Source organism: Acomys minous (genome assembly GCF_964271855.1).
Source record: "Acomys minous genome assembly, chromosome: 14".
Classification (NCBI taxonomy): domain Eukaryota; kingdom Metazoa; phylum Chordata; class Mammalia; order Rodentia; family Muridae; genus Acomys; species Acomys minous.
In genome coordinates this window covers 73,637,774-73,662,302 of record NC_140496.1, presented here as the reverse complement: position 1 = coordinate 73,662,302, position 24,529 = coordinate 73,637,774, and the positions used below count along the sequence as shown (strand labels likewise).

Here is a 24,529-nt window from a genome sequence, read left to right as displayed (position 1 = left end):
GAATTGGGTGTCAGCATGCCACTAACTGATTGAAAATTCCTAATCATGTTATGTTGATGTTCACTGGCTCATATGTCCATGAAAGGTAATTATCTTCCCCCACGTCTCCACTAAACATGAGTACACACACACTCACATGTGTGTGTATGCATATACCACACACACACACACACACACACACACACACACATGCATGCACTACACATAGGGAAGAATACTTGGGCAGTGCTTGAAAATAATATGCCAAAATATCACAGTTGTGCTTTGATCAATTGTGTAATGAGAGAAAGAAATATTTTCACTGTGATTATCTGTAGGGTCAACAGATGATTAAACAAATGTAAGCTTGAAAAAGTAAGCTTGGAAATGCCCACTGTTAAGCTGATGAGCCTCAGGTAACTGGCTGCCTGTAATCAAAAGCAACAATGGACCGAAGAACACATAAGTTGAAAGAATAAGAATGCAAATTCAGGCTCTAGGGTTGGTCTTTCCCAGAAAGATTCTTAACATACTAGACCTCTCACCTCCCCAGTAATTCATGCATAAAAGTGAGAGACAGGCAATGATAAATTGAAGCACCTTCTATCTTTATCAGACTTTTGTTAAGCATCCAGACTACTATGGAATAATAAATAAGTGGGCCACAAGATGGCGTCTGTAGCTAATGAGTCTTTTTTTCCTTTAACCCTTGCAGTTTTCAAGCTGCACACAACGCTTACATTATAATCATAGAAAAGTAGTACAGAAATCCTGTCATTTTTAAAGTTACAGATATTTCTAAAATTAAAACATGAGAGATAGCCCTTAGAATCTGGAACAGACTTTTGCAGAGGCAAGGTTCTTTTTCCTCTTTCCTTTCATTTTCTTTGTCTTCCTTTTTTTTGGGGGGGGGGAGGGGGAGAGACTAGGAATTGAATCTAGAGCCATACCAGGCAAGTGTTCTACCATTGAGCAATATATACAGAATATTTGTTGACTTGAAACAAAGACTCGATGGCTTGCCCAGCTGAGCCTTGAACTCACTCCATAGTCCATACTTGCTTTGAAGTGGTAATCCTCCTGCCTTACACTCCCAACTAGCTAATATGACAGTTTTATACCACAAGAACCCACTAGTATATTTCCTAACCTACTAATTTTACTTAAGCCTGAAACTTCCATATAGAAAACAGGCTTCAAAACTGTTAAATGAAGGAATGAAAAGCTCCAGACTCCATGTCCCCCCAGTTAGTAAGCATCAGGGTATGTAGGGGAACAGTAGTAGCAGCCACTATGGTGATGATTGATAATATTTCTCCTGTGCCCCTGGGTCTGACTCTTGGAAACTGTACAAATGGTAATTACATTTCAAATACCAAATACTTGGGGGAATGCTTAAAATTTTATGGCCACTGTATTTCATAATGGCTCTAGGTAAGCTGAACTAGACAAAATTGTAAATCATGGGTAATTCCATTTGCCAACTTCTTGTCAGCCACTGTCTCTGGAACCTTCCATGTTAGTGTGAACTCACTTATTCTATAAGTGGATTAATAAGCCAAGCAAAGCAGAAAGTCACAATGGTATAGACCTCCTCACATCCCACAAGGTGACACAATTTCAGTATGCACTCCAGAATGTGGACATTTCTGGGGAAAGCTGTTGTGTCTATGGGAACATTACTGTCATCATCGATTCTTTAGAAACCTTGATGACATCTGTTTGTGGGATTACTGTGCAACTGGGAATTAAGGCGACATTTGCCTGCTCTGGTAGCAAAATGTCATCACCACCTCTGCTGAAGCAGCGAGAGATTCACTTTCAAAACTGAAAGTTAGTTTTGGAATTAAAGCTTAGTTGTCCTAGCATCTCTTCATCTTCATGTATTTGGCTCCTTTTCCCACTCTCTGTCTCTCAGAGTCCTCTGCTCTTAAAGAGCTTCAGCGTTTGCCCTTTGGCTACCAAGCCGAGAGAACACTTGCTGGATTTTCAGTTACTTGCTGGATTTGTTGTGAACCTTGTTTTCAGTTTCACCCTTATCCTGGCCAACACACATCCACCACCTCCACCACCTTAATTAGCCTTCCCCAGGGTGAATCACTCACTGTATGTTCTTGTGGGAAGAAACAGTCCAATATTCTGTGAATTAGTTTTGATTTGTTTTTTATATGTATTGCGTATAGTAATATTATTATGTGCACAGGTGTGCATGCACCATGGCATGCCTGGGGAGGTCAAAGGACAACTTTGTAGAGCTGGTTCTCTCCTTCTACCTTTGGTTCTGGGGATCCAACTCAGGTCACCAGGCTTGCAAAGAAGTGCCTTCACCCTCTGAATGGCATAGCCCCCAAACTCATTCTCTAAAATGGAATTGTCTGATTCCATCAGGAAGGACAGCAGGTTACCAAGAAGAGACCTGATACCCTATGAACATATACAGGGGGAGGTAATCCCCCTTAGGAACAGTCATAGGGGATGGGAATAAGGGGAAAATGGGAGGGAAGGAAGAATGGGAGGATACAAGGGATGGGATAACCATTGAGATGTAACAAGAATAAATTAATAAAGGAGAAAAAAAGAAATTTTATAATAAAATGTGGAAAATGGTAACACACTATTCAAGGAAAGCAGAATCCTGTGGTTGAAGTCCCTCACTTCTATAAGTAACAAAACATGATTAAGCTAATTGACACTACAAAGGCCAGAGATGATACCCAGGCATAATGTCATTTTTTAAATCTGTTTTCCCTCATTCTAATTTATACAAATACCAACTTATTTCATTGATAGTAATGATTTAAAAGTAAGAAAAAATAGATGCCTTTCAGTTTGTTTATATGATGGATTACATTGCTGGATTTCCATATATTGAACCATCTCTATAAGCCTGGGATGAAGCGTACTTGGTCATAGTGAATGATATTTTATGTGTTGTTGGACTTGGTTTGCAAGTATTTTGTTGAGTATTTTTGTGTCAATGTTCATAAGAGAAATTGGTCTGAAAATCTCTTTCTTTGCTGGGTTTTTGTGAGGTTTAGGTATCAAGGAGACTGGCCTCATAGAGTGAGTTTGGTAATGCTCCATCCATTTATATTTTACATGGTAGTTTGAAGAATATTGGAATTAAATCTTCTCTGAAGGTCTGGTAGAATACTGTACTGAAACCATCTGGCCCTGAGCTTTTTTTGCTTGGGAGACTTTTAATGACTGCTTCATCCTCCACAAACTGTTGCACCAACTAATGACAATACATGCAATAAACCTAGACCCCCCATTTAGATCTAGCCAATGGACAGCTCATTCTCCACAGTTGTGGGGAGAGCAGAGCCTGCGTCTAACATGAATTCTGGTGCTCCCGATTGGATCATTTCTCCTTGGTGGGGAGGCCCAGCAGCACACAGAGGAAGTGGAAGCAGGCTATCCTGATGAGAGCTGATAGGCTGTGGTCATATGGTGGGGGAAGAGATCCCCTTTCTGTCAGAGGTCTAGTGGAAGGGAATAGGGAGAAAGTGGGAGGGAGGATGGGAATGGAAAGACACAAATGAGGGGATAACAATCAGGATATAATCTGAATAAATTATAACAAATTAAAATTTAAAAAAAGAAAAAGTAAATACTTAATTTCAACTCAAAGCCAAATAACAAAAAACACCTATTTGAGAAGCTAACTTACAAAGCAAGTGCCACTAAGTTTTGAGATATTGATGACTTTTTTCTTAATGTTTTTCAACTGTCACACTGCTGAGCACAGGAATCTTCTGTACTAAGCTGTTTAACTGTGCTGTGTGAACTGTCCACTGCTTGAGGTTTTAGTTAAGTTCTCTAGTTCAAAACAAATAACAAGGAATAACAAGAAATGAGGAATTTTAGACATAAGCTTTTAATTTTTCTATTATGTTTATTTATTTGCTTGTTTAGTGTTTGAGTGTATGCATGTAGAGGTCAGTGGACAACTTGTGGGAGTGGTTATCGCCTTCCACCATATGGATCTAAGACAGCAGTTCTCATCTTGTGAGGCAAGACTCCTTTGGCAGACCTCTGTTTCCAAAAATAATTACATTAAAATCCTTGACAGTGGTATAATTACAGTCTGCAGTAGCAATGAAAAATAACTTTATGGTTGGTAGCCATCGCAATATGAATTATAACATCAAAAGGCCACAGCATTAGGAAGGTTGAGAACCTCTGATCTAAGGAATCAAACTCAGGTTGTCAGGCTCTGCAGCAAGCAACTTTATCAACTTAGCCATCTTGCCCCCCTTTATTGATTTTTAAAAAGAGATATATAAATTGCATGATATATGTGCCGGTTATCAGATAATTCAAATATTACCCCCACATGAGTAGGAAGGAACAGCTAACTAAATATACTTATTTAAAGTTTAAAAATACTAAAATACCAAAAGAGGCTCAGCACATGAGTGCACCTGCCACCACCAAGTCAGGACTCATACTGTATAAAGAGAGATCCAGTTCCCACAAGTTGTCCTCTGTCCTCTACACACACACATCCTGCGGCATTGGCACCACACCCTCAAACACAAAATTACACAATTCAATTAATTAATAAGTATATTAAAAACAATTTAAAATAATTTAAAAATCCCTAAAGAGAGTGAGTTGTATCATGAGTTATAGTTCAAGACCAGATCCTCAGGCTTTGCAGAAAATGATGGTCAGTGAGCTGAAACCCTGAGCAGAAATGAGGCCAGAGAACTTGAGGTCATAACTTAACATTTAGAAATTAAACAGCACCTGAAAACAAAAAAAAAAAAAAAAAAAAAAAAAAAAGGTCTCATGATAAAAATGAAAGTGCAGCCCTTATATTGATCAACATGTTAACACTGATTGTTCAATAAAGTCCTTCTTTGTAGTCATCTGCATTTACTGCAATTAGCTGAAAACCCAGTGTATCTAGACTCCATCACCTTCAAATGATACAGATACTCCCAGAACTAAAGCATGGCCAAGTGATTCATAGAGAATTAGCTTCTATATACACAGAATTTATACATATGCTTAAATTTCGATTGCCCTTATGCTTCCTATATTTTCTTCCCACTTCTGCCAAATAATCCTTCTTCTACTGTGTAAAAGACAGACATCTTGTCGTGTTTGCCATTGACTTATTAAATGTACTCCAGTAGTGGCCTAGGAGATCTATCATTCTCCATATGTTGATAAATAAACACTAGCTATGGTCCCCAGGATATTTGCAGCTCTTTAAGTGTACCTAGATTATTTGAGCCTCAGCTCCCTCACTTGAGTTTATGACAGTAACTGAGCACTCAAAAAAGCATGATGTATAAAACAACCATTGTAATGCCTGTTGAGTATTCATAGCAATGCATGGAATGCTGATTATACATGTTATTCTGTGGGAGTTGTTTCGTGGTTTTCAGTAACCAAAATACATAAGATGTTTTCTCTGCCTCCAGTTGCCAGATGACAAGGAGGCCACTCTGTATCTAATGTCTCCTTACCATGTTTCAGTGGCCTTTGTGCTTACTTTATGATTGAACTGTGGTTCACAATACTGGCCAACATAGAAGGCAGCTATGATGCCAAAGCCTTAAGACTGGCTTAGTCGATGTACAATACGACAGGAACTGGAGAGAAATTGTTTGAGGACCAGTGCCATTCTTTATAACATTTGGAGTCTTTATTTGACATGAATTCTAAACAAAGAAAGCTGCATGGAATTTCACACTAACTTTTTCCTGGGGGATGGGTGGTCAGCTTATTTAGGTGGTAGTTTGGCTGAGCGGTCAAAAAGATATGCTCTTTATCTGAAGGCAATCAATGCTTTGGATAGTTCTGCACAGTTAACAGCTACTGGCTATGGGTGAGCTACCAGAGGATGGTCACAAGCTCAGCCGGAAGGAGGTTTGCAGGGAAAATGGCTCTACAACCCATAGACAAGATAGCGGGTCTTTAGTTTTCATGTTCTTTTTCATTTTTATGCTTAAATCTGGCGATGGAGATCTGAACCTGAGTGTAAACTGAAAATATTGGTTCTTAGATAACCAATATTCTATTACATATCTGCATAAAAAAGTAAACTATAGTTATTTTTCTTACAGATTTTCTTTCTCAATACAGAGAACTTCACATCTATTCTTAATTTTTAGAGAACTTTTGTTTTAATTGAGACCAGATAGGCTTTGAAATTCAACAAATGCTCTTTAATGTGTATTGAGATGGTGCTCTGTTTGATGTGTCCATAGTGTTGAGTGTTAATCAAACCTCGCATTCCATGAATAAAATCCATTTGCATATATTTCTGGCTTCTCTTTGCTAATTTTTAAAGACATTTTTCATCTATATTTCTGATTAAAATCATCTGTAGTTTTTCTTCTCCTACAATGTATTTGAGTACGCTAGAAAGCTTTCCTGTGTCTTCTGTCTTCTGTTTGTATCTGTGCTTCTTTGCTTTGGTCATCTTTGCCTTTTCAGTAATTGGGCATTGTTGCGTTTCATCTGACTTCAAGTATAAAGGCATAAAGCCTGCAGTGTTGCCTCCTTGAAGTCAGTAGTATCTGAGCTAATGTTGTCTTTTCATTCTTCACTCTTGAAAAATTTCTTTGTCACTGTAACAGTGTGGGAGATCTAACCTAGGACCTTATGCATACTAGGCAACTTTTGTACCACTAAGCCCTTTTTCAATCAATTAAGGCACTTTAACATATTACCAATCTTCTCAAAGAGTCAAAAGTTAGTGTCATTGGTTTTTTTCTTTCTTTTATTTTGTCTATTGTCTATTATTGAATCCTCTGGATCATCCAAACAGATAGGCACATGTACAAACATGCACATACTGCTGCTTTCTTTGTTTTTAATATGTTTGTTGGATACTAGTTGTTTTGCTCTTTTGGTTTAAAATAGAAATTAAATTTATCTATTGGACTTTTTCCTCTTCTCTAATGTAGGCAATTAGTCTTTCTCTGTTTGCTCCCTTAGTGGTATTTAGTGGTGTACAAGAGTTTTTTGATACATTGTTATTTCTTTTCACTGTTAAAAATACTTTATTATTTCACTTCTGGTTTCCTCTGTGGTCCAGAAGTATTTAAAATTTTTCTACTTAGATTACAAGTACTTGGGAGCCTTCTTGGGTGTTTCTCTTAGTGGTTTCTAAAGTTAATTCCACAGTAGTCAGAGACCATAATTCATATGGTTTAAACCTTGTATGTATTAATGTTTTTTGAGGTAGGATCTCATTCCATAGACTAACCTGACCTGAAACTCACTATGTAGCTCAGATAAAGATCCTGGGTAATACTCCAACCTCAGCCTGTTGTGTGTTGGGATTATAAGCATGTGCCACTATACCAGTCTGCTGGGACCTCTCACGTCCCAAGAGTGTAGTTCATGAAAGAAGATGTGTTTTTTGGCTTTTTTCCTTTGGTATTTATTAGGTCAACTTGATGGATCACATGCTTCAAATCTATATCATTGTTTTTCTGACCACGTGTTAAACATAAGAGGAGCTAAAAACCAATCATGAAATACTTGCCTTTCCCTTTGTTTTGCTATGGTTTTGTTTAAAATATCTTGAACATTTAGGTTTTCTCCTATAAAAGATCATCTTTATCTTCATAAGGATCTTTGTTCTGAGATCTTTAGTATAGTATTAGTATTCAGCCTTTTCTTTTGACATGTGTTTTATACAAACACACGCACATCATTTTTCATTTTCAATTTTGCCATTATATTTAAAATACGTAAGAAACTTAAACTACAGGTGGGTCTTAGTTTCTGTTCAGTAGACAATGTATCCTTTTATTGAGATATATACTCTGTAGACATTTAAATTGACTATTGATAGGATTAAGTTTGGATATGCTATCTTATTTTTTGTTCATTTAATTATTTTCATTTTCTTTCTGGCTTTAAGTGGTTAATAGACATTTTTATATTATTTCTTTTTCCTCTTCTTGGTGGCATCCTATGTGTATTTCTTTGTTTTCTCATTTTAATGATGTTTTAGCGATTAAATAGTTAGTCTCAACTCCTAGTTTCAGCACATAATAAGTTAACTGGGAGCTTTCTCAGAACTCTTGTGCTAGACTCTGTGCATGAAGTGTATATAGAGTTGAAAACATGCATACCTCATACCTAAGGTAATGAGATCCTAAGGCACCTAAGTTTGTTGGCATCATCATCCCCAGGTCTAGATGCCAATGTGTTCCTTTTCAGGTCCGGATGAGTAACTCTGAGCTCTCTTTTCTCTCCTGTCAGTGAGAGAGCAATGGACAGTGTTTCAGCTAACTCTTCTTTCAGCTTTTCTATGTTTTCCTCTTACTTGTCAATGGTATCTCTCATTAAGAATTAGAATATTTGGCTGGGAGGATGGTTCAATTAGTAAATTGCATGCTTCACAAGCTTGCTCACCCATGCCAGCCCAAGTAAAAAGCCTGGAATGGAGGCACAAATCTGCCATCCCAGTGCTAGGCAGGTGGAGACAGAAGAATCCCTGGTGCTTGCTGGCCAGACAGTCAAGCTGAGTCAGCGAAGTCCATGCCCAATGACAGAGCCTGTCTCAAAAAGCAATATAGAGAGCAACTAAAGAAGACAGTCAACGGCCTCTGTGAACATGCAATGAAAATGCCTACACCCCTTTAAAACACACACACACACACACACACACACACACACACACACACACACACACACCTATCTACCCGAGATAGGGTAGAATATTAAAATATCTGAGAAATGATAGATACTCTCAAGCTGATGGGAGAAATAGCATAGATTGCTATAGAAGTGTGTGTACTAGGTTGCACTATTAAGAATTTTAACACTGGCTACAAACTCTAGCTGATCCTTCTCATGTTGGTTCTGTTGCACAGTGCCTTGCTACCTGGGAGTCATTCCTCACCTCACAGACGGGACTCCCCTTGGAAGAAGACTCTGATGATAAACTTTAATCCTACGGAAAACTCCTGTTTGATCTTTGAGAGACAGCATCTATCAACCAAAGTTATTTTCTTTCTGGATTGGCTATGCCCTTTATAAAGAAGATGACAAATGATTTTGCACTGTCTGGAAAACCAACAACTTTAGAAACTCAGGTATTCCAGGTGATCAACATGAATTTGTGATGTAAATATATCTATCTAGATATATAGGTCTATTATATGACATATATTCTATAGATCTATAGATCTATTATATGGATAGATATTTGTATATGTCTATGTGGTTAGAAAGAGGTTTAGTGTAATTTTAATTATGTTCTTAAATTTATGTACCATTAATTTCATATGGAGGGTTTTTTTTCTTACACATTTGACTGTGGAACATTACATTTTTCAATTTGTTGCAAAGACTTGGTTTTAATAAAATCTTTAATAAGAAATGGATGTCTATGATGTGTTCTTTTTCTATCAGAAGTGAAACCTCTGAAGCAGCTTTAATGTTAATTTATTATGTATTATCAAGTATACTATGCATGTACTTTAATGTCATCATAATTTACTTTGATATTAAGAATTTGAAGTAAATCACAAAATTATTAAACATCAACAGCAATTGTTTAAATTCTTATTAAATATTAAGTGGGTTTTTTTCACCAATGTAATTTTTTCCAGAGTTGTTTTGTTATTATTTGTCTTATTAGCTAGAAATCCACATACAACCTCTTCACATTAATAAATGGATTTTCTTTTGGAGGTAAAGTTTTGCTTATCTTTACAACTTACATCCAGCTTTTATTTTTAAGGTATACAGCATCTCGAGAGTCTACCTATCACAAAGCTGTGCTGAGCGTTCTTGTGGTCCACAGTGATGGAGAGTGCTTATGTGTACTTTGCAGTTACCATGTTCCCTTTTTCAGAAACAACTTGGCAATGGACATGTTTTCGTTACTTTCCTCAAAGCAATTAGCTTTACACAAGAGCAAACCATGGTTTGAGTTGGACATGCCAGTGCCTGTTGCTGCGAATCAATGAAAGTCATAATATATTTTAAAAAACAATTGTTACTATAAAACATTTCCAAATTTTGCAATTACTATGAAGCAGGAAGTTGAGTTCTTTCTAAGGCGTTCACTCCCTCCTTTCATTTCAGTTCCCTGGAGGAAAACTAAAAACATTTTACCTTAACTGACTAATCAATCAAAGCAGAAGATTAAGATGGGGTCTCACTATGTCACCCTGGCTGTCGTGGAGCTTGCTTTGTAGTTAGGTTGTGTGCTTTCTGCATTCTGAGAGATCCACCTGCCTCTGCCTCCCACATCCTAGGTCACTCATTTGGCAGAATGCTTGGGCTCCAGTCATGGATCCCTGACTGGACCACAAACACCACATAAACTGGTAGGTGGCACAAGCCTGTTATCTTCCTGCTTAGGGTGGAGGCAGGAAAATCAAGACTTTAGTTAATTGTTGGCTACATAGCAAGTTTAAAACTATCCTTTGCTACATGAAATGATATGTGTATGTATGTACGATATATGTATGTATAAGCTTACTTATAGATGGGAGGTAAGTTCTTTGGGTGGGCTGGGTGCATGGTACAGAGACCGGGGCAAGGCAAATAGCTGGGAGGTTTAACTTGGAAGCACTGCACAGCCTGTTTTGTTCACAGGTACAAAATCCCATGTTCACGCCTTATACTTCTCCTTTCTAATTATTTACCTTGACTTTTCAAAGAAGGTCTCACTTTGTAGCCCAGAAAGATCTACAGAACTCAGAATGGACCGAATAGGAAACATTATTTGATATATTTTTTTCCAAAACCAGACAAACACAAATATGTATCCCAATATGTCCCCACCCAAACTGAGATTCAGATGCTCAGTTTAAAGTGTAATGATAGCTCATTGTTCACTGGCTGCCACTCTGCACAGGGTAGGAAAGAGATAGTCCCTTTCAGGTTCAAGTCAGGTAAAAATCCCCAGGGACAAATGGGCATAGGGGAAATAGCCAAGCCTCTTGTCACCTCCATCACCCATTCCTGTCACAGGTCATTCCCTGTGGCTAGGAACAAAAACCAGTTCATCCTTCTAACAAAATGCAGTGGGTAGGAATATTCTGGCCAAATTTTTAAAAATGTATAAGTTTCAATCAGGCTAAATGACAATAATAATCATCCAAATGAAAGGACAGTCTTGGGCCTGGAGCAGTGGCTCAGCACTTGAGAGCTCTTGCTGCTCTTGCTGAAGTCCAATGTTAGGTTTCCAGCACAGCAACTCATGACTCCAGTTGCAGGGGACGTGACACCCACTTCTTGCCACTGAGGGTACTAGAAAAACACCCGGTGTGCGCGCATAGACACCAGCATATACTCATACATGTAAAATAAAAATTAAAACAGAAAAATAAAAGAGTAAAGAAATCAAATCACGTGTCCATAATACAATTTTAAATGAGCATGATCCATGTATAGAACTACATTACATTTACTTAATTGGCACTGATCTCGTACCTGAAGTTCTTCAACAAGCAAGGACTAATGTCAAAAACTCCAGAGCACAAGGATGAGAGATTACAAGTGCAAAGAAGCCATTGACGCAGCACCTGTATCAGATGGAAAGTCAGTCGTGATTTTTCTGGCTAAGAAATAACACAAGAGTGTGAAGTTAGAGCTATTAGTGTGTTCATCTATATTAAGAATAACCTTTACGGTAGATTTGATTGAGCATGAGCTTAGTATCCAAAAATGCATTCCTATACTAGCCACTGAACCTAGGATCCACCGAGACAGGTCCCTGTGGAGAAGATAATGCATGACAAGGCTGTCATCTTCTCTTTAACAAATAGGTTGAGCTACGATTATCTCACCCTGAAATCATGGCTACACCCACCATTCCCTAAAGAAGAAATTCAAGCTAGTATTTTTAGATCGTTCAGCACCACGAAATTTTCTTTGTTTTAGAGATTTCTTTTTCTGGGTGTTTTAAGTTAGGTTAGTTCCTAGCAATTTATTGGTATTTGAACACCTGCAGATCAGTGTCTACACAACTGCAACGTGAATCCTGTAAGAACTCAATCTATTGCTGAACCTCACAGTTGTGTGATGTTTTGACCTCTTTTACCGTGCACATCTTCGTTCTGGTAATACGGTACAGAGATGGTGCTCTGCTTTGGATTTTGGAAGCCAGTTTTAATACATCTCAAATGAAACCTTCACACAAACACATTACACAGAAATGCACTCATGACCAAAGCAGTAGTATTGTGCCGATTTGTACCCTATGCAACTGTATATAAAAGATTTAATGTAGCATTTTCTTTTGATCTATTTTTAAAGTATGAATCGTTTAGAGTCTATTCCTTCAGAGGATAAAGGGGACAGATAAGGATTTTTGACAACTATACAGTCATAGGAGCCATAGTGGTATGACCTTCAAAATACCTCTCCAAAGTACCATGCCTCAGCTGGGCCTGAGTGTTGACCACAAGAAGATCTACTTGAATTTTGTCTTTTCACTGGTCTGCTTAGTTGGCTTATCTTAGGATCATGGTGATTAAGAGCTAGGACCTCATATTATTTCTATAAACTTTGAAAAGATGAGGAAAAACTCCAAGTGTGAGTGGCCCCTGACAGTTGTTTTCCTTAACTGACTCCTTGCACCTCCTCCAGCATCACCAGCACAGAGTCCTCTCCTCATCATACTCCTTTAAAGGTTTTATGCTATTTAGACTAGAGGTCATCCAACCACAAGATTCATTAAAGTAGAGTTTTCCATAGTTTCCCACAGTAAGAGAAATTAAGGATCATGTACTTTGGTATTCACATAGCCAAGCCTAACTGTATGTGTGATCTGTTTTGGATTTTTTTTTAATTGTCCTTAAATACACAGATTTTAGAATACAGTAAGAAACAGTTGTAGTATCTTTGCCTGGAAAAATAAGTGTTCATAAGGACTCTGACAAGACCATAGGGTTCTCAGATATTTGTTCAATTGCTATGACTATTTCTTTGAATGTGTGTGCAAATCAGTTTAACATTGATGCCTAAAATGATAGTTTATGTGGACTTCATTGACTCAGTCAAAGACAATATAAGCCACAACACTCAACTAAGTGTAAACCCCTCACATATACTGGCCACTGAATGGATTCATTGGCACTTTTACTGTCTTTAGATTTGAGCTTTTAACTTTTAGAGGTTCTTTAACCTGCCATCCATGACTCCATCAATATTGTCTACTTTCCTAGAATTTAATTCCATATAAATCCCTTTCTCTGCCAATATTCCCACAATTTTCTTTATTTTCATTTTCTTTCTTCTTTCTTACTTTTCTTCTTCTTCTCCTCCTCCTCCTTCCCCTTTTTCTACTCCTTCGCCTCCTCCTCCTCCTCCTCCTCCTCCTCCTCCTCCTCTTCCTCCTCCTTCTTCTTCTTCTTCTTCAAGGTTTCATTATGTTCAAGCCTAGTCTGGAACTCAGTGTGCCTGACTCCCACTCTCCTGAGTTCAGAAATCATGAGAACATCCCTCTATGCCTGACACCAGCATTTATTTCAAAACTGGCTAATGGAACCCAAAAACTTAAAATCTACACGCTATCCTATATTGCTTAATTAAGCCTCATCTGTTTGTAAGTATTGTTACTATCTTGGAATTTTGTGAGCTTAACCTTGTAAAAATCAGGATTTTTTTTTTTGTCTTGTTCATGCCCTTATTCTGAAGGTTCTTGGTGACTCTCCTGTCCCAACAAAGGATGGGAAGAAACTGAAGAGGACAAGGTGGAAGGAACTACTTTGATTTGTATTCCAACCTATTGTTTTTAAGAATGCAAACTACTTTCAAATAAGAGGTACACACCCTTTTCAGATATCTGAAGCCTATAAGAAATGGAAGTTTTAGAGGCAGTATTAAAATTTTTGTAGCCATGTCTGTCATTGCATTTCTTTTGCATGTCATGCAGGCTGCTGGTGGTTTCCTTACATGTTATCATTTCGGCTTCTAGCACTATAGAAACACAGGTAACCATTATAACCTGTCATTTCTGAGAACATAAGAACTCAGGAAGATTATTTTTGTCTAAGTCCACCAAATTGCCAAATAATAGGTCATGATAACGCAGATCTTCTTGAAACATCCACCTTCCCTTTACCATTGGTCCTCAGACTATAAGATATACCAAAGTTACCTGAGAAGCTTATTAGTATTTGAGCTTTGATTTAGTCATTCTGAGTGAAATATTTTCAACAGCCCTCCAGAGGAAACTGATGCTTTCTTTCCAAAGACAAACGTCAAATAGTGATATGATATCATGTGTGGTAAAGAATACCCTATCAGTACACATTAAATGGTGAACATGAAATCTCTATTTATATTTCCTTTAGAATTATGTTTTGTTTTTTAACTGGTATTTTGTTCATAGTTCTGTGACCTTAAGAATGTCATTAATTTTCTGGGTTTTGTTATGATTTTTTTTTTGAGACAGGATCTCACATAGCCCTAGATGGCCTTGAACTCACTAAGTAGCCAGAATTACCTTGACTTCCTTATCCTATGGCATCCAATTTCCATGTTCTGAGACTACATGTTATCTATACCCATTTATTGGGGACTAGGGGTTTTACCCAGTGCTTCAGACATAGAGGACAGGCTCTACCAACTTAGCTACATCCATGTCAAATTTCTTTTACTTACATTATGAAAAGACTACCAATAATTGAACATGGTGTTGTATACAAACATATAACCCTTTCTTAGTAAACCCAATTTATATGGCGCAAGCATCTTCTAAAATGATAAAAATCAAATTGATTTGCTTCATATTCCAAACTGGAAACATATGACTGCTGCTATACCCACAGGTACAAAAACCCATCTGCTGAGGTGACTCAGCAAATAAATGCACTTGCATGAGTTGACTTTGGATCCCCAGCATACACATTTTAAAGTATGTTGGCCATGGTTTCTTAGTAATGTGTGGCCAGTGCAGTTTGGATATGCATGTGCCATGGCATGTATATGGAGGGCAAGAAACAACGTTTGGGAATCAGTTCTCTCCTTCCTTCTAACAAGGGCCCCAAGGATCGCATTCAGGTTATGCTTTCATGGCAACTGCTTTTCCTCACTGAGCTATCTCAACAGTTCTAAAGTAACTATTTACTTTTACTTACAAGGAGTAGTATTAAGTTCTACATCAACTTCCCCTTTGTAGATATTAAATAGTTCCATTCCTTCAGTGAATAAACTCTGAGATAAGACAAACTAATGGTCTTTTTACCAAGGTATATTGTAGTAGAAAAATGGTCTAAGCCAACCTATAATTCAAGTATTCTGAAGACTGATGCAGAAGAATTGTGTGTTCTTGATAAGTGTGGGCCATGCAATGAGACTCTGTTTCAGCAAACAAACAACAAAAGTTTTAAAATGTGATACAACTGTATGTTTCTACATATACATATGTGGGTATGTATGATTTATATGTGTATAAATATACAAGCACATATATGTATAAATTCACTCAAAAGTCTTTGAGTTCATATATGTGTATATGGGTATGTACATATATACATGTATGCTATGTGAATGTGCCTAGAATTAGTGAGAAAATATAACTCAAAATTTAGTAGAGCAATAAGCCAATGGCCTGCATAGGGTTGCTTATCTCCTGTATTTGTTTAATTTCCTGTTGCTGTGATTAAAAATTACATAAGAAAATTAACTTAAGGAAGAAAATACTTATTTTATCTCACAATTCCCATCATAGCATGGGAGTCATAGAGCTAGGTACATGAAAGAATAAGTGCTATTACACTCACAGTCAAACAGAGAGGAATAAAAAAATTCACACATTTGTACTCAGATCACTTTCTCCACTCTTAGGCAGTTCAGGATCTCTTGCCTAGGGAATTGTGTCTCATATAGTAGGCAGGTCTTCCCAACTCAATTGATATAATCAAATATAATATAATATAATCAATCAAATATAATATAATATAATATAAGGCCTCACACACATGTCTATAGGCAACTTGACTTAAATAATGGGACTTTTGTCAGGTGATTTTACATTGTATCAATTTGACAATTAAAACAACTTTTCACTCTCTTATGTTTGCTTTGACCACAGTTCCTCCAAGTTTGAAAATGTAATGTTATTCTTCATATGCTTATTAGTTAGTATGGTATGCTAAGATGAGCAACTCTTTATGTTATAATTATTTAAAACTACAATTAAATATGCTCAAAAGAAAATTTGGACTACCCATAGTTCTAATTTATATTCTTTAAATGTAAGTCATTGTTCAGTAAGACATTTGGTAATTATGCATCAAGACTGTCTCCTCTTACTTGAAGAGTGAAGTATCATGGTGGCTGCTTATAAGATTAAAGTGTCATTTGTTTATTTAAAGAATAGGCAATTCCAAACCCTCAGAAGCACTTCACATTAAAATACCACCATTCATGCATCCAATCATTGAATTATTCATAAGTTCCACAAATATCCCTCCACTAATAGGTTCTAGGAATTGTCACCAGTGCTGCTGCAAACAATAATGGTTAATGAAACAGCCACACACAGCACAGCCCCAGCAAAGCCAAAAAATCTAAGGAGGACACAGACATCTAGCAATATGTAATGAATGCAGCTCAATTAATGTGTAAATTAGTCCCCAAGGTTGCCTTTTAAAGGATCAAGAATGGGGTAGCTGAAGAAACAATCGTATAATAATTGGAGTGCAGGAGTGCAGAAGCATGAGATCAAAGCACATGGAGAGACCAGTCCATGCTAATGACTGAAGAGCATCCTCCCCCCGCCCCATTCCTCTTCTCAGTTCTGGGACTTAAGTTGTGATGATGCTCATCAGACCTTGGCCTATAGTTGCCTGTCTCTCTCCAGCATGTAACCCTTCTTTCTATGTGTCTTCATGTCATCTGTCTGCTCTAAGTCTCTCTGTTTCTAAATTTCCCTATAACAAAGACATTGGTAAACCTGGATAAGTGGATAAAGACCTGCTTTTAATGACCACATTTCAAGTTGATCAGTTTCTGAAATAAATTCATCCTGAAGCATTAGAAGTTAGGACTTCAACATATCTTTGTTTAGAGGGACACAGCTTGCTCTATAACAAGCATCATTACCACATATAGTATTTGGCAGGATTCTGTAGGGACACTAAAAGAGTTATCTGGAGCATTATTTAAAACTAAGTGAATGGGGAAGGGCTATTGAAGAGTGAGAATCAAAGGACCAAGAGAAAAGAAGTGGGTTGGAGAAGACTGACGCATCACATGCAAAGGCCCTGTGGTGGGGACATTTGATGTTCAGGGGGCAAAAAGGCCAGAGTAATGAATTAGAAAGCAGAAACCCAAGGTAAGCTGCTATGTCTTGCTATACTTTGTTTGGGAATTGTCAACAATTACCAAAACTCAGCTAAAAATATTATATTTACAAAGGGCTCAAACAATATGAGTTTTATTACAGCAAATCAGCAAGTAAAATAGGCATGGCAGAGAGGAGTCATTCTCAACCTTCAGGTCCTGACCCTTTTGGAGGTCAAAAAATCCTTTCACAGGGGTTTCCTAAGATCATAAGAAAATACATATATTTACATCATGATTCATAACAACAACAAAATTACAGTTACAAAGTAACAATGAAAATAATTTTGTGGTTGAGGTCTTCCACACAACATGAGGAACTGCATTAAAAGATCTCAGCATTAGAAACGTTGAGAAACCCTGCTATAGATGGAAATAAGTAAGCTAGAAACAACACCAGGGAAAGAAAGCCTACAGAATAAGTGTGAATATCACCAGAATTGCAGACAGCTAAAAGGATCATAACCTGTGTTTGTATTCAGGATGGTTTGTACTAGTACAGCCAGACTAATAATTAAATTATCTAATTATGTCAGCAGTAGTTGGTGGGTAGTGACTGCCAAGGGCTTCCAACATGGAAGTGGCAGCTTCCCTAGAAGACCCTAGGGTTTCAGAAAAAAAAATCTCATGATTATGATCCCAGGACACCTTGCATCAACTTGATCACATGCTTTTCTATATTCTGATTGGGCCATCTATGGTGTGCACTTTACATTAATGTTTCAGATATGGTGGATTTAAAAAGATAGTGCACATATTTATATACACACATGCACATGCATCTAATAACATATGACTTCATATTCCCAGCAATATTTTAAATGTAATTAGAATAAGCTTAAATTTTAATTACCTCATGTGCCTGTCTTGGACATAATCTCTGAAACCTTAACATCTACTCAAAAATAAAAACATTGACTGATCAAGGGTATTTTGAGAACATGAAGACCAATGTAGCAGAAAAAATTGAAAAAAGACAAACATAAAGAAATGAGGAAAAGAAGGAAAGAAGAAAAGAAAGAAGGAAGGAAAGAAGAAAGGAAGGGAGGAAAAAGAAAACCCAAAAGATGATGCAGTTAGCCTTGACACCTTGTAAATTCGCTAGGCAGGTGCACTTTCATTCTTCTGAAAATTTCCTTCTGTTGTTGAACACTTCTGTCTGTGAGACTAACCTCAGACTTAAAGTGAGCCTCTTGGCTCTGCTTCCTGAGTGCTAGAATTCCAAGGATGTTCTATTGCATAGTCTATGTATGCAAAATACAGTATCTCTTAATATTTAGTTATCATTGCACCCTAGACAATTAATTCACCATAGTCATATTCCAGAGATGTAAAAGATAAGACTGTCGCTGTAAAGAGGAGGAAGAGAAGGGAAGGCAAGTAATTAAGCATGACTTTTAAAGAGGAATGGCGTTTCCATGGTATTCAAAAATAGAACATTTTGGAATCAAGCATTGAGAAACTGACTGCCTAACAGACTGCTCAGATCAGAATTTGCTTAGACATTCTTCTGCCATGCCAGGCTTAAGGCCACTGCCATACATGACCTTCCACAGCTCTCTCCCTTCCCTTGACATTCCAGCACATGGACTTCCTTGCTGCTTTCTAAGATTATTCCATTCTGAAGTTTTGCTTCAATTTCTTTGGCTTGATAAACTGCTTCCTCTGCTTTTCAGACCCTGTAGTACATCCTTATGTATTCTGTAATTATCCTGAGCCTTTGAAATGTCCTGCTTTCTTCAAGGATTACTCTTTCTCCCATTCCCACATAGGACTTCATAGCTGGGTTTGTGACGATGTGGTTGCCTGTTGCTTGATTTTGCTTGTGGAGATCATCCAGGGAATAAAAGAGGTAACAGTAATTACTCTATAATACTTGGCCTTGTCATCTCAGCTTCAGGCTGTGCTGAGTCACAGGTACTGGAGGAAATAGGAACCCAGACAGTGTGGAACAAACTAAACAGAGGCAGCAAACGAGAACCTGGAGCTCCGTTAGGGATTTTGCCACTGAAGACCAGCCTGGACATGACTGAAATTTTAACTAAGGGACAACAGCCAATAACAGAAAGGACTTGCTAAAGTGTAAGAATAAGCAAACAAGTCACACAAGATTAGGAAAATAGAAATTTCTGTCTGAGATGAAGGAATACGTGATGTAGAGATGGCTCCGTCGTTAAAAGCTCTGACTACTACTCTTCCAGAGGACCTGGGTTGGATTCCCAGCACCCACATGGTGGCTCAAAACCATCTGTAACTCCAATTCCAGGGAATCCAACACCTTCTTCCAGCCTCCTTGACCTCTACACACATTGGGTATACTTACACATATGAAGGCATGAAAGCCATAGACGTAAAAGAATAAAAGAAAAAGAAGGAAGAAGAAAAGTCAGGATGGATATAAACAAAGTGAACCACTGTATAGAGACCACACAGTAGACTTGTTGAACTTAGAAGCTAGGAAAGGGACTTCAGTACACAGCTTTGTTTGTAACTTCATCGCCAGAATCGGCCATAGTTCACTGGCTAATTCTATGCCACATTTACCTTCAAGGGTGAGTGGAGAACTAAAGTTGTTCCGCACACAACTTTCACTAAATAAAACCAGAGCTCCAGAACTCAGGAAGAATATTTAAGGTACGGAATGGATATGTGCCAGTTTAAATACAAGCTAGATGACTGGCAGGGTGTTCTACAGTTCAGAGATGCCACTACCACCCTTGTGTATCAGTCATACATGAAAAGGCTGAGTATTATGGTATGTCTGGATGCTTGGGCCTAGACTTCACATATAGCCCAGTTGCCTCTGGAGAGACGTATTGATTCTTTACCCCATTTTTCAGTTCATTGAAATTGTCATTGGAGTCACTTGGTTTTGATTTCACAAATGGTTTAATGTAAATAGTCCACAGAGTGACCAATGACACAGGAGACACTTGTTCCTTTCTCCTTTCTCTTATTTTCCCTCTTTTCACATCTTTCTCTTGCTGTTGAGTGAACACATATATTTCTGTCCTCCTCCAAAGCATCCTGCCTAAAATGAAGCCAAATTCTAACATGACAAGAAAGGAGAAATTGTGTTAAAAAGCAATAGGTTTTTTTCTTTCTTTTTGTTTAATTATTATATCACAAAAACATAAAGAGCTCAAGATGGCTTGATGGCGTAATTTGCATCCTTTGGTGAACTGTAAAGTGCTAAAATAGAAAATGCAGCCAAAGAACTGTAATTATCCACTTCCAAACTTTAAGATTGAACTTAATAGCTGCATTTTCTTTTTCCCAGAAGGTTTTACTCAGATTCGTTTTTCTAGCAGGTGAGATTCCCTGAGATTTCCTTCAGAAATGCATGACAATCATTACATATTCTGCTTAGAAGTTATAATTTTTCTCATTTCAGGCAAACTCAATACAAATACTTACCAGAAGGCTTTTTGTGTGAGTAATTCAGTTTTAGAGGGTGAAAAGACAATAACTTTCTCCCAAAACAAGTGAGCATTATGATCTTTCCCATCTGAGACATGTAAGGTTTCAGTCATGACACAGAAGTCTAAATGCTAAAGAGAGCCATGGAGAAAAGTAAATTCCAGGGCTGAATTTTCAAAGACCTTCTTTTCAGGGTCACAGCCTGGCTACCGCACTAGTGCTCTGTGGAGTAATGGAGTATCCCGTACTCATAATGTCCATGACATGGCTTTAAAGGCCCTGCTGTCACTATCCTGAGGTCTAATGAGTTCTCTAAATAAGACCTTCATGATTTCATTTTAGAATAGCTTTTGCAACTTACCTACTGCATCCTGTTCTCATGTGTTTGAAAGCAGAGCTGGACTTAGAAATATTTATCTCCTCTTTCTATATTGTCATCTCCTCAGCTAAACAGGGTTTTAAATGAATCACCTTTCCCCTTTTGACAACTTCCTAACATACCATGTAGGACCTGATACCTCTACTAATAGCACACAAGCATTGAATGCCAGAGTCCTTCATTACCTCAAAGATGGACAGATAGACACTGCTCAGAGTTCTCTGGTACCCAGAGGAGATGCCATGCTCCTGTACCTCAGTACAGTCAAATGCAAAGTAGCATCACAGAGATTCAAATTAAGGAGACTTACTTGACAGAATACAGGAACATGACTCAAAGACACTATCTCTTAATATTATTTCTTTTTATTATAATTTATTCAGTTTACATCCCAATTACTATCCCCTTCCTTGTATCTTCCCATTCCCGCCTTCCTTCCCTCTTTTACCCTATTCCCCTCCCCTTGACCTATGACAGAAGGGGATCTCCTCCCCCACCATATGATCACAGCCTATCAGGTCTCATTGGGATAGTCTGCTTCCCCTTCCTCTGTGTGCTCCCATGCCTCCCCACCAAGGGGAAGTGATTAAATTGGGGGGCACCAGAGTTCATGTCAGTGGCAGTCCTTGCTCTCCCCACAACCATGGAGCATGAGCTGTCCATTGGCTATATCTGAAGAGGAGATCTAGATTTACCGCATGCATTGTTCTTGGTTGGTACAATAGTTTGTGCAGGAGCCCCTGGGTCCAGACCTGCCAGCCATGATGGTCTCCTTGTACTTTGACTTTCCATTTTTGAACTACATATATCAGTGGAGTTTTACTTTGTAATACATTACAAAACTACAGTATATGGGAAGATCTGTACGTAGTTGCATATGATATAGGGTAATTGACAGAAGGACACTGTTTAATTACCTTTTCTCTGATATAAAATTTCAGTTGTAGGATTAGGAAATGGCTCGAGGTAGAAAACATGAGGATCTGAGTTTAAGTTCCTCAAACCCTATAAAAATCTAGGCATGACCACATGGATGTCTGTAACCCCAGCACTCCTGGCAGCAGGAACAGGAGGATTGCTGAACCTTGGTGGCCAGCTGCATATCTCCAGGTTTAGTGAGACACTGAATCTCAAGAGAACAGGCCAGAGAATGACAGAACAGGACATGCATAGTCAATCTCTGGCTTCATCCACATCAATCCGTACACAGGAATGTTTAGTTCTCTTCATAACTAACTTCATAACACCTTGATTGCTAACTAAAGATGCTTCTCCTCCTCTTCAATTGTTCTCTTCATTTTTAGCAAAATACAGCTCTGTCATTACTGCTAAAGACTTCTCCAAAGAAACATTTGCCAAAGCCTCTAAGAGAGCATGCAGGGAGGAGCGTCTCAGGACAAAGATGAGAGCTCTGTGACCCTTCTGACCATTCTGAATGGTTTATCCTGGCCTTGAGTTTTGCACCTTGGCTAGCAGTAAACCTCACTCTGTTTTCAAGCCAGTTTGGGCTTCCAAGTCATTGGGAGTTCTCAGAATTTACCTCATCAAGTAAATTTTCTTTAAAAAAAAACTCTCAAAATATTGTTATGTAAAATGTAATTGCCCATGGGGGCTGCTGAGATGGTTTGACAGTAGCGAGCATCAACTGCTCTTGCAGAGGACTCAGAAGCAATATTTGAAAACATCTAAATCATTGTTCATGTTTACCTTCCTTTTAAAGACATGACAATTTTTCACCTACAGATAGGCATCTCCTACTTATTAAGGTTAGACAATCACTGAAGAGAATGAGTTACAAATTCATTACCAATTATTGAAATCCCAGGCTTCTGAGAATGATCAAAAGCTACAGAAGACCTTAGCATCTAACATATGTGACACCCAGTTACTCTTTTAAATTAATTTATTCAGATTAAAACTCAATTGTTATTTCATCACTTGTATCCTCACATTCTTCCCTCCTTCCTGCTTTTACCCTATTACCCTCCCCTAGGTCTATGACTGAGGGGGACCTCCTTCTCCACTATATGGTCATAGGTTATCAAGTCTCATCTTGGTTACCTGCTTATTCCTTCTTCGAGTGCCACCAGGCCACCCCATCAAGGGAAAGTGGTCAAATATGGAGCACCAGAGTTCATGTCATAGTCAATCTCTGCTCTCCACAAAACTGTGGAGAATAGCAAGTCCATTGGCTAGATCAGAGTAGCAGTTTGATGTTTACTACTTCTATTGTCCTTGGTTGGTGCAGTAGTTTGAGTAGACCCCCCTGGGTCCAGATCCATCCATCACGATGTTCTTCTTGTAGGTTTCTATGACCCTCTGGATCCTTCTATTTCCCCATTCTCCTATATTTCTCTTTCTTAGAGTCCCAGTAGAATGTCCTCACATCTATCCCAATTATGACTGGGCACCCAAGTACTTTTTAAAGTAGCATTTAAGAATGAAGTTGGGATATAGGCTAAGATTTTTTTTTTTTACCATCTATGTGACTTAGGCAGTTTTATTAGCTTCTCTGAGTATTAATGTTTTAAAATATCATTTTGCTTTTCTATGAAAATATTGCATGATTCTGCCATGGTTGTGATAACAAGATATAAAATATCTACATGACAAAAGTCAAAGATCAGGGTGGCAGGAGATTTAGGGTTTCCTATACCTTACTGGACAAGTCACGGTTCAATACATAATGGACATACAGTAAATATAAATGCTCTGGTGTACTTATTTATGTTTTTAAGAACAATCAAGTGGTAAGAATGACGGGAGGATAGTGGGAGGGGCAGGAGGAAATCTGGGGCTGGAAAAGACATCAGAGTAGGTCAGGTAGCATGCCCTCTGATTTCTTACTTTAAAAAGTCAAATAATTTTTTTGTGTCTGTTGACTTTTGAAAGTCAACTGATCATGAAGCCAAATGATCATGTCACAAGTCAAAATAATCATAAAAACATTTCATATGCATAAAACTTTTGAAGCATGCAGTGTATACTGAAGCATCCTGGTACATTAAGACAAGTCAACGTGTAGCTATTGATTTATTTATGATGCATGTTAGCCCCTATAGCGCACAGTTTTATAATGATGTCCTATCTTACTCACCATTAGACAATGAAGTTTTGAGTGTGTGTTTCTTCTAGGCACTCTAGCTAATGGAAGTGTTAACAGCAGAAAAAGGAACATTTTTATTCTCAAGCATTCGTAGACTCACACATTTCTGCTAAGCATAGGGCAAGAAATAAGAACCCTTAAACAACATTCAGAAGAAAACGGGTGCCAGACACTTAAAAACCTGAACATTTATTTTAAAAGGCATCTATGTGAGTTCACATTCCTGACTCGTATTTACATTGAATATGAGAAGGCTTATTCTAATAGATATTTTTATAATTTCCTGGTAGACAACTATTATAATATTGAGACTAGAACAATGGATACATAGTTCTATGAGTAGTGTCTGTCAGATA

At 37.9% G+C, this 24,529-nt stretch overlaps 1 protein-coding gene across 1 annotated transcript in view; it reads left to right on the top strand.

Annotated features, from left to right (window-relative positions):
* Positions 1 to 9,344, top strand: part of SNX7 (sorting nexin 7) — an 88,021-nt gene extending 78,677 nt beyond the window's left edge. The window contains exon 9 of the mRNA XM_084755765.1: positions 8,832 to 9,344. Coding sequence (XP_084611891.1) covers positions 8,832 to 8,909 — 78 coding nt within the window. The 3' untranslated portion in view covers positions 8,910 to 9,344. The remainder of the gene's footprint in view (positions 1 to 8,831) is intronic.
* The last annotated feature ends 15,185 nt before the right edge of the window (positions 9,345 to 24,529 follow it).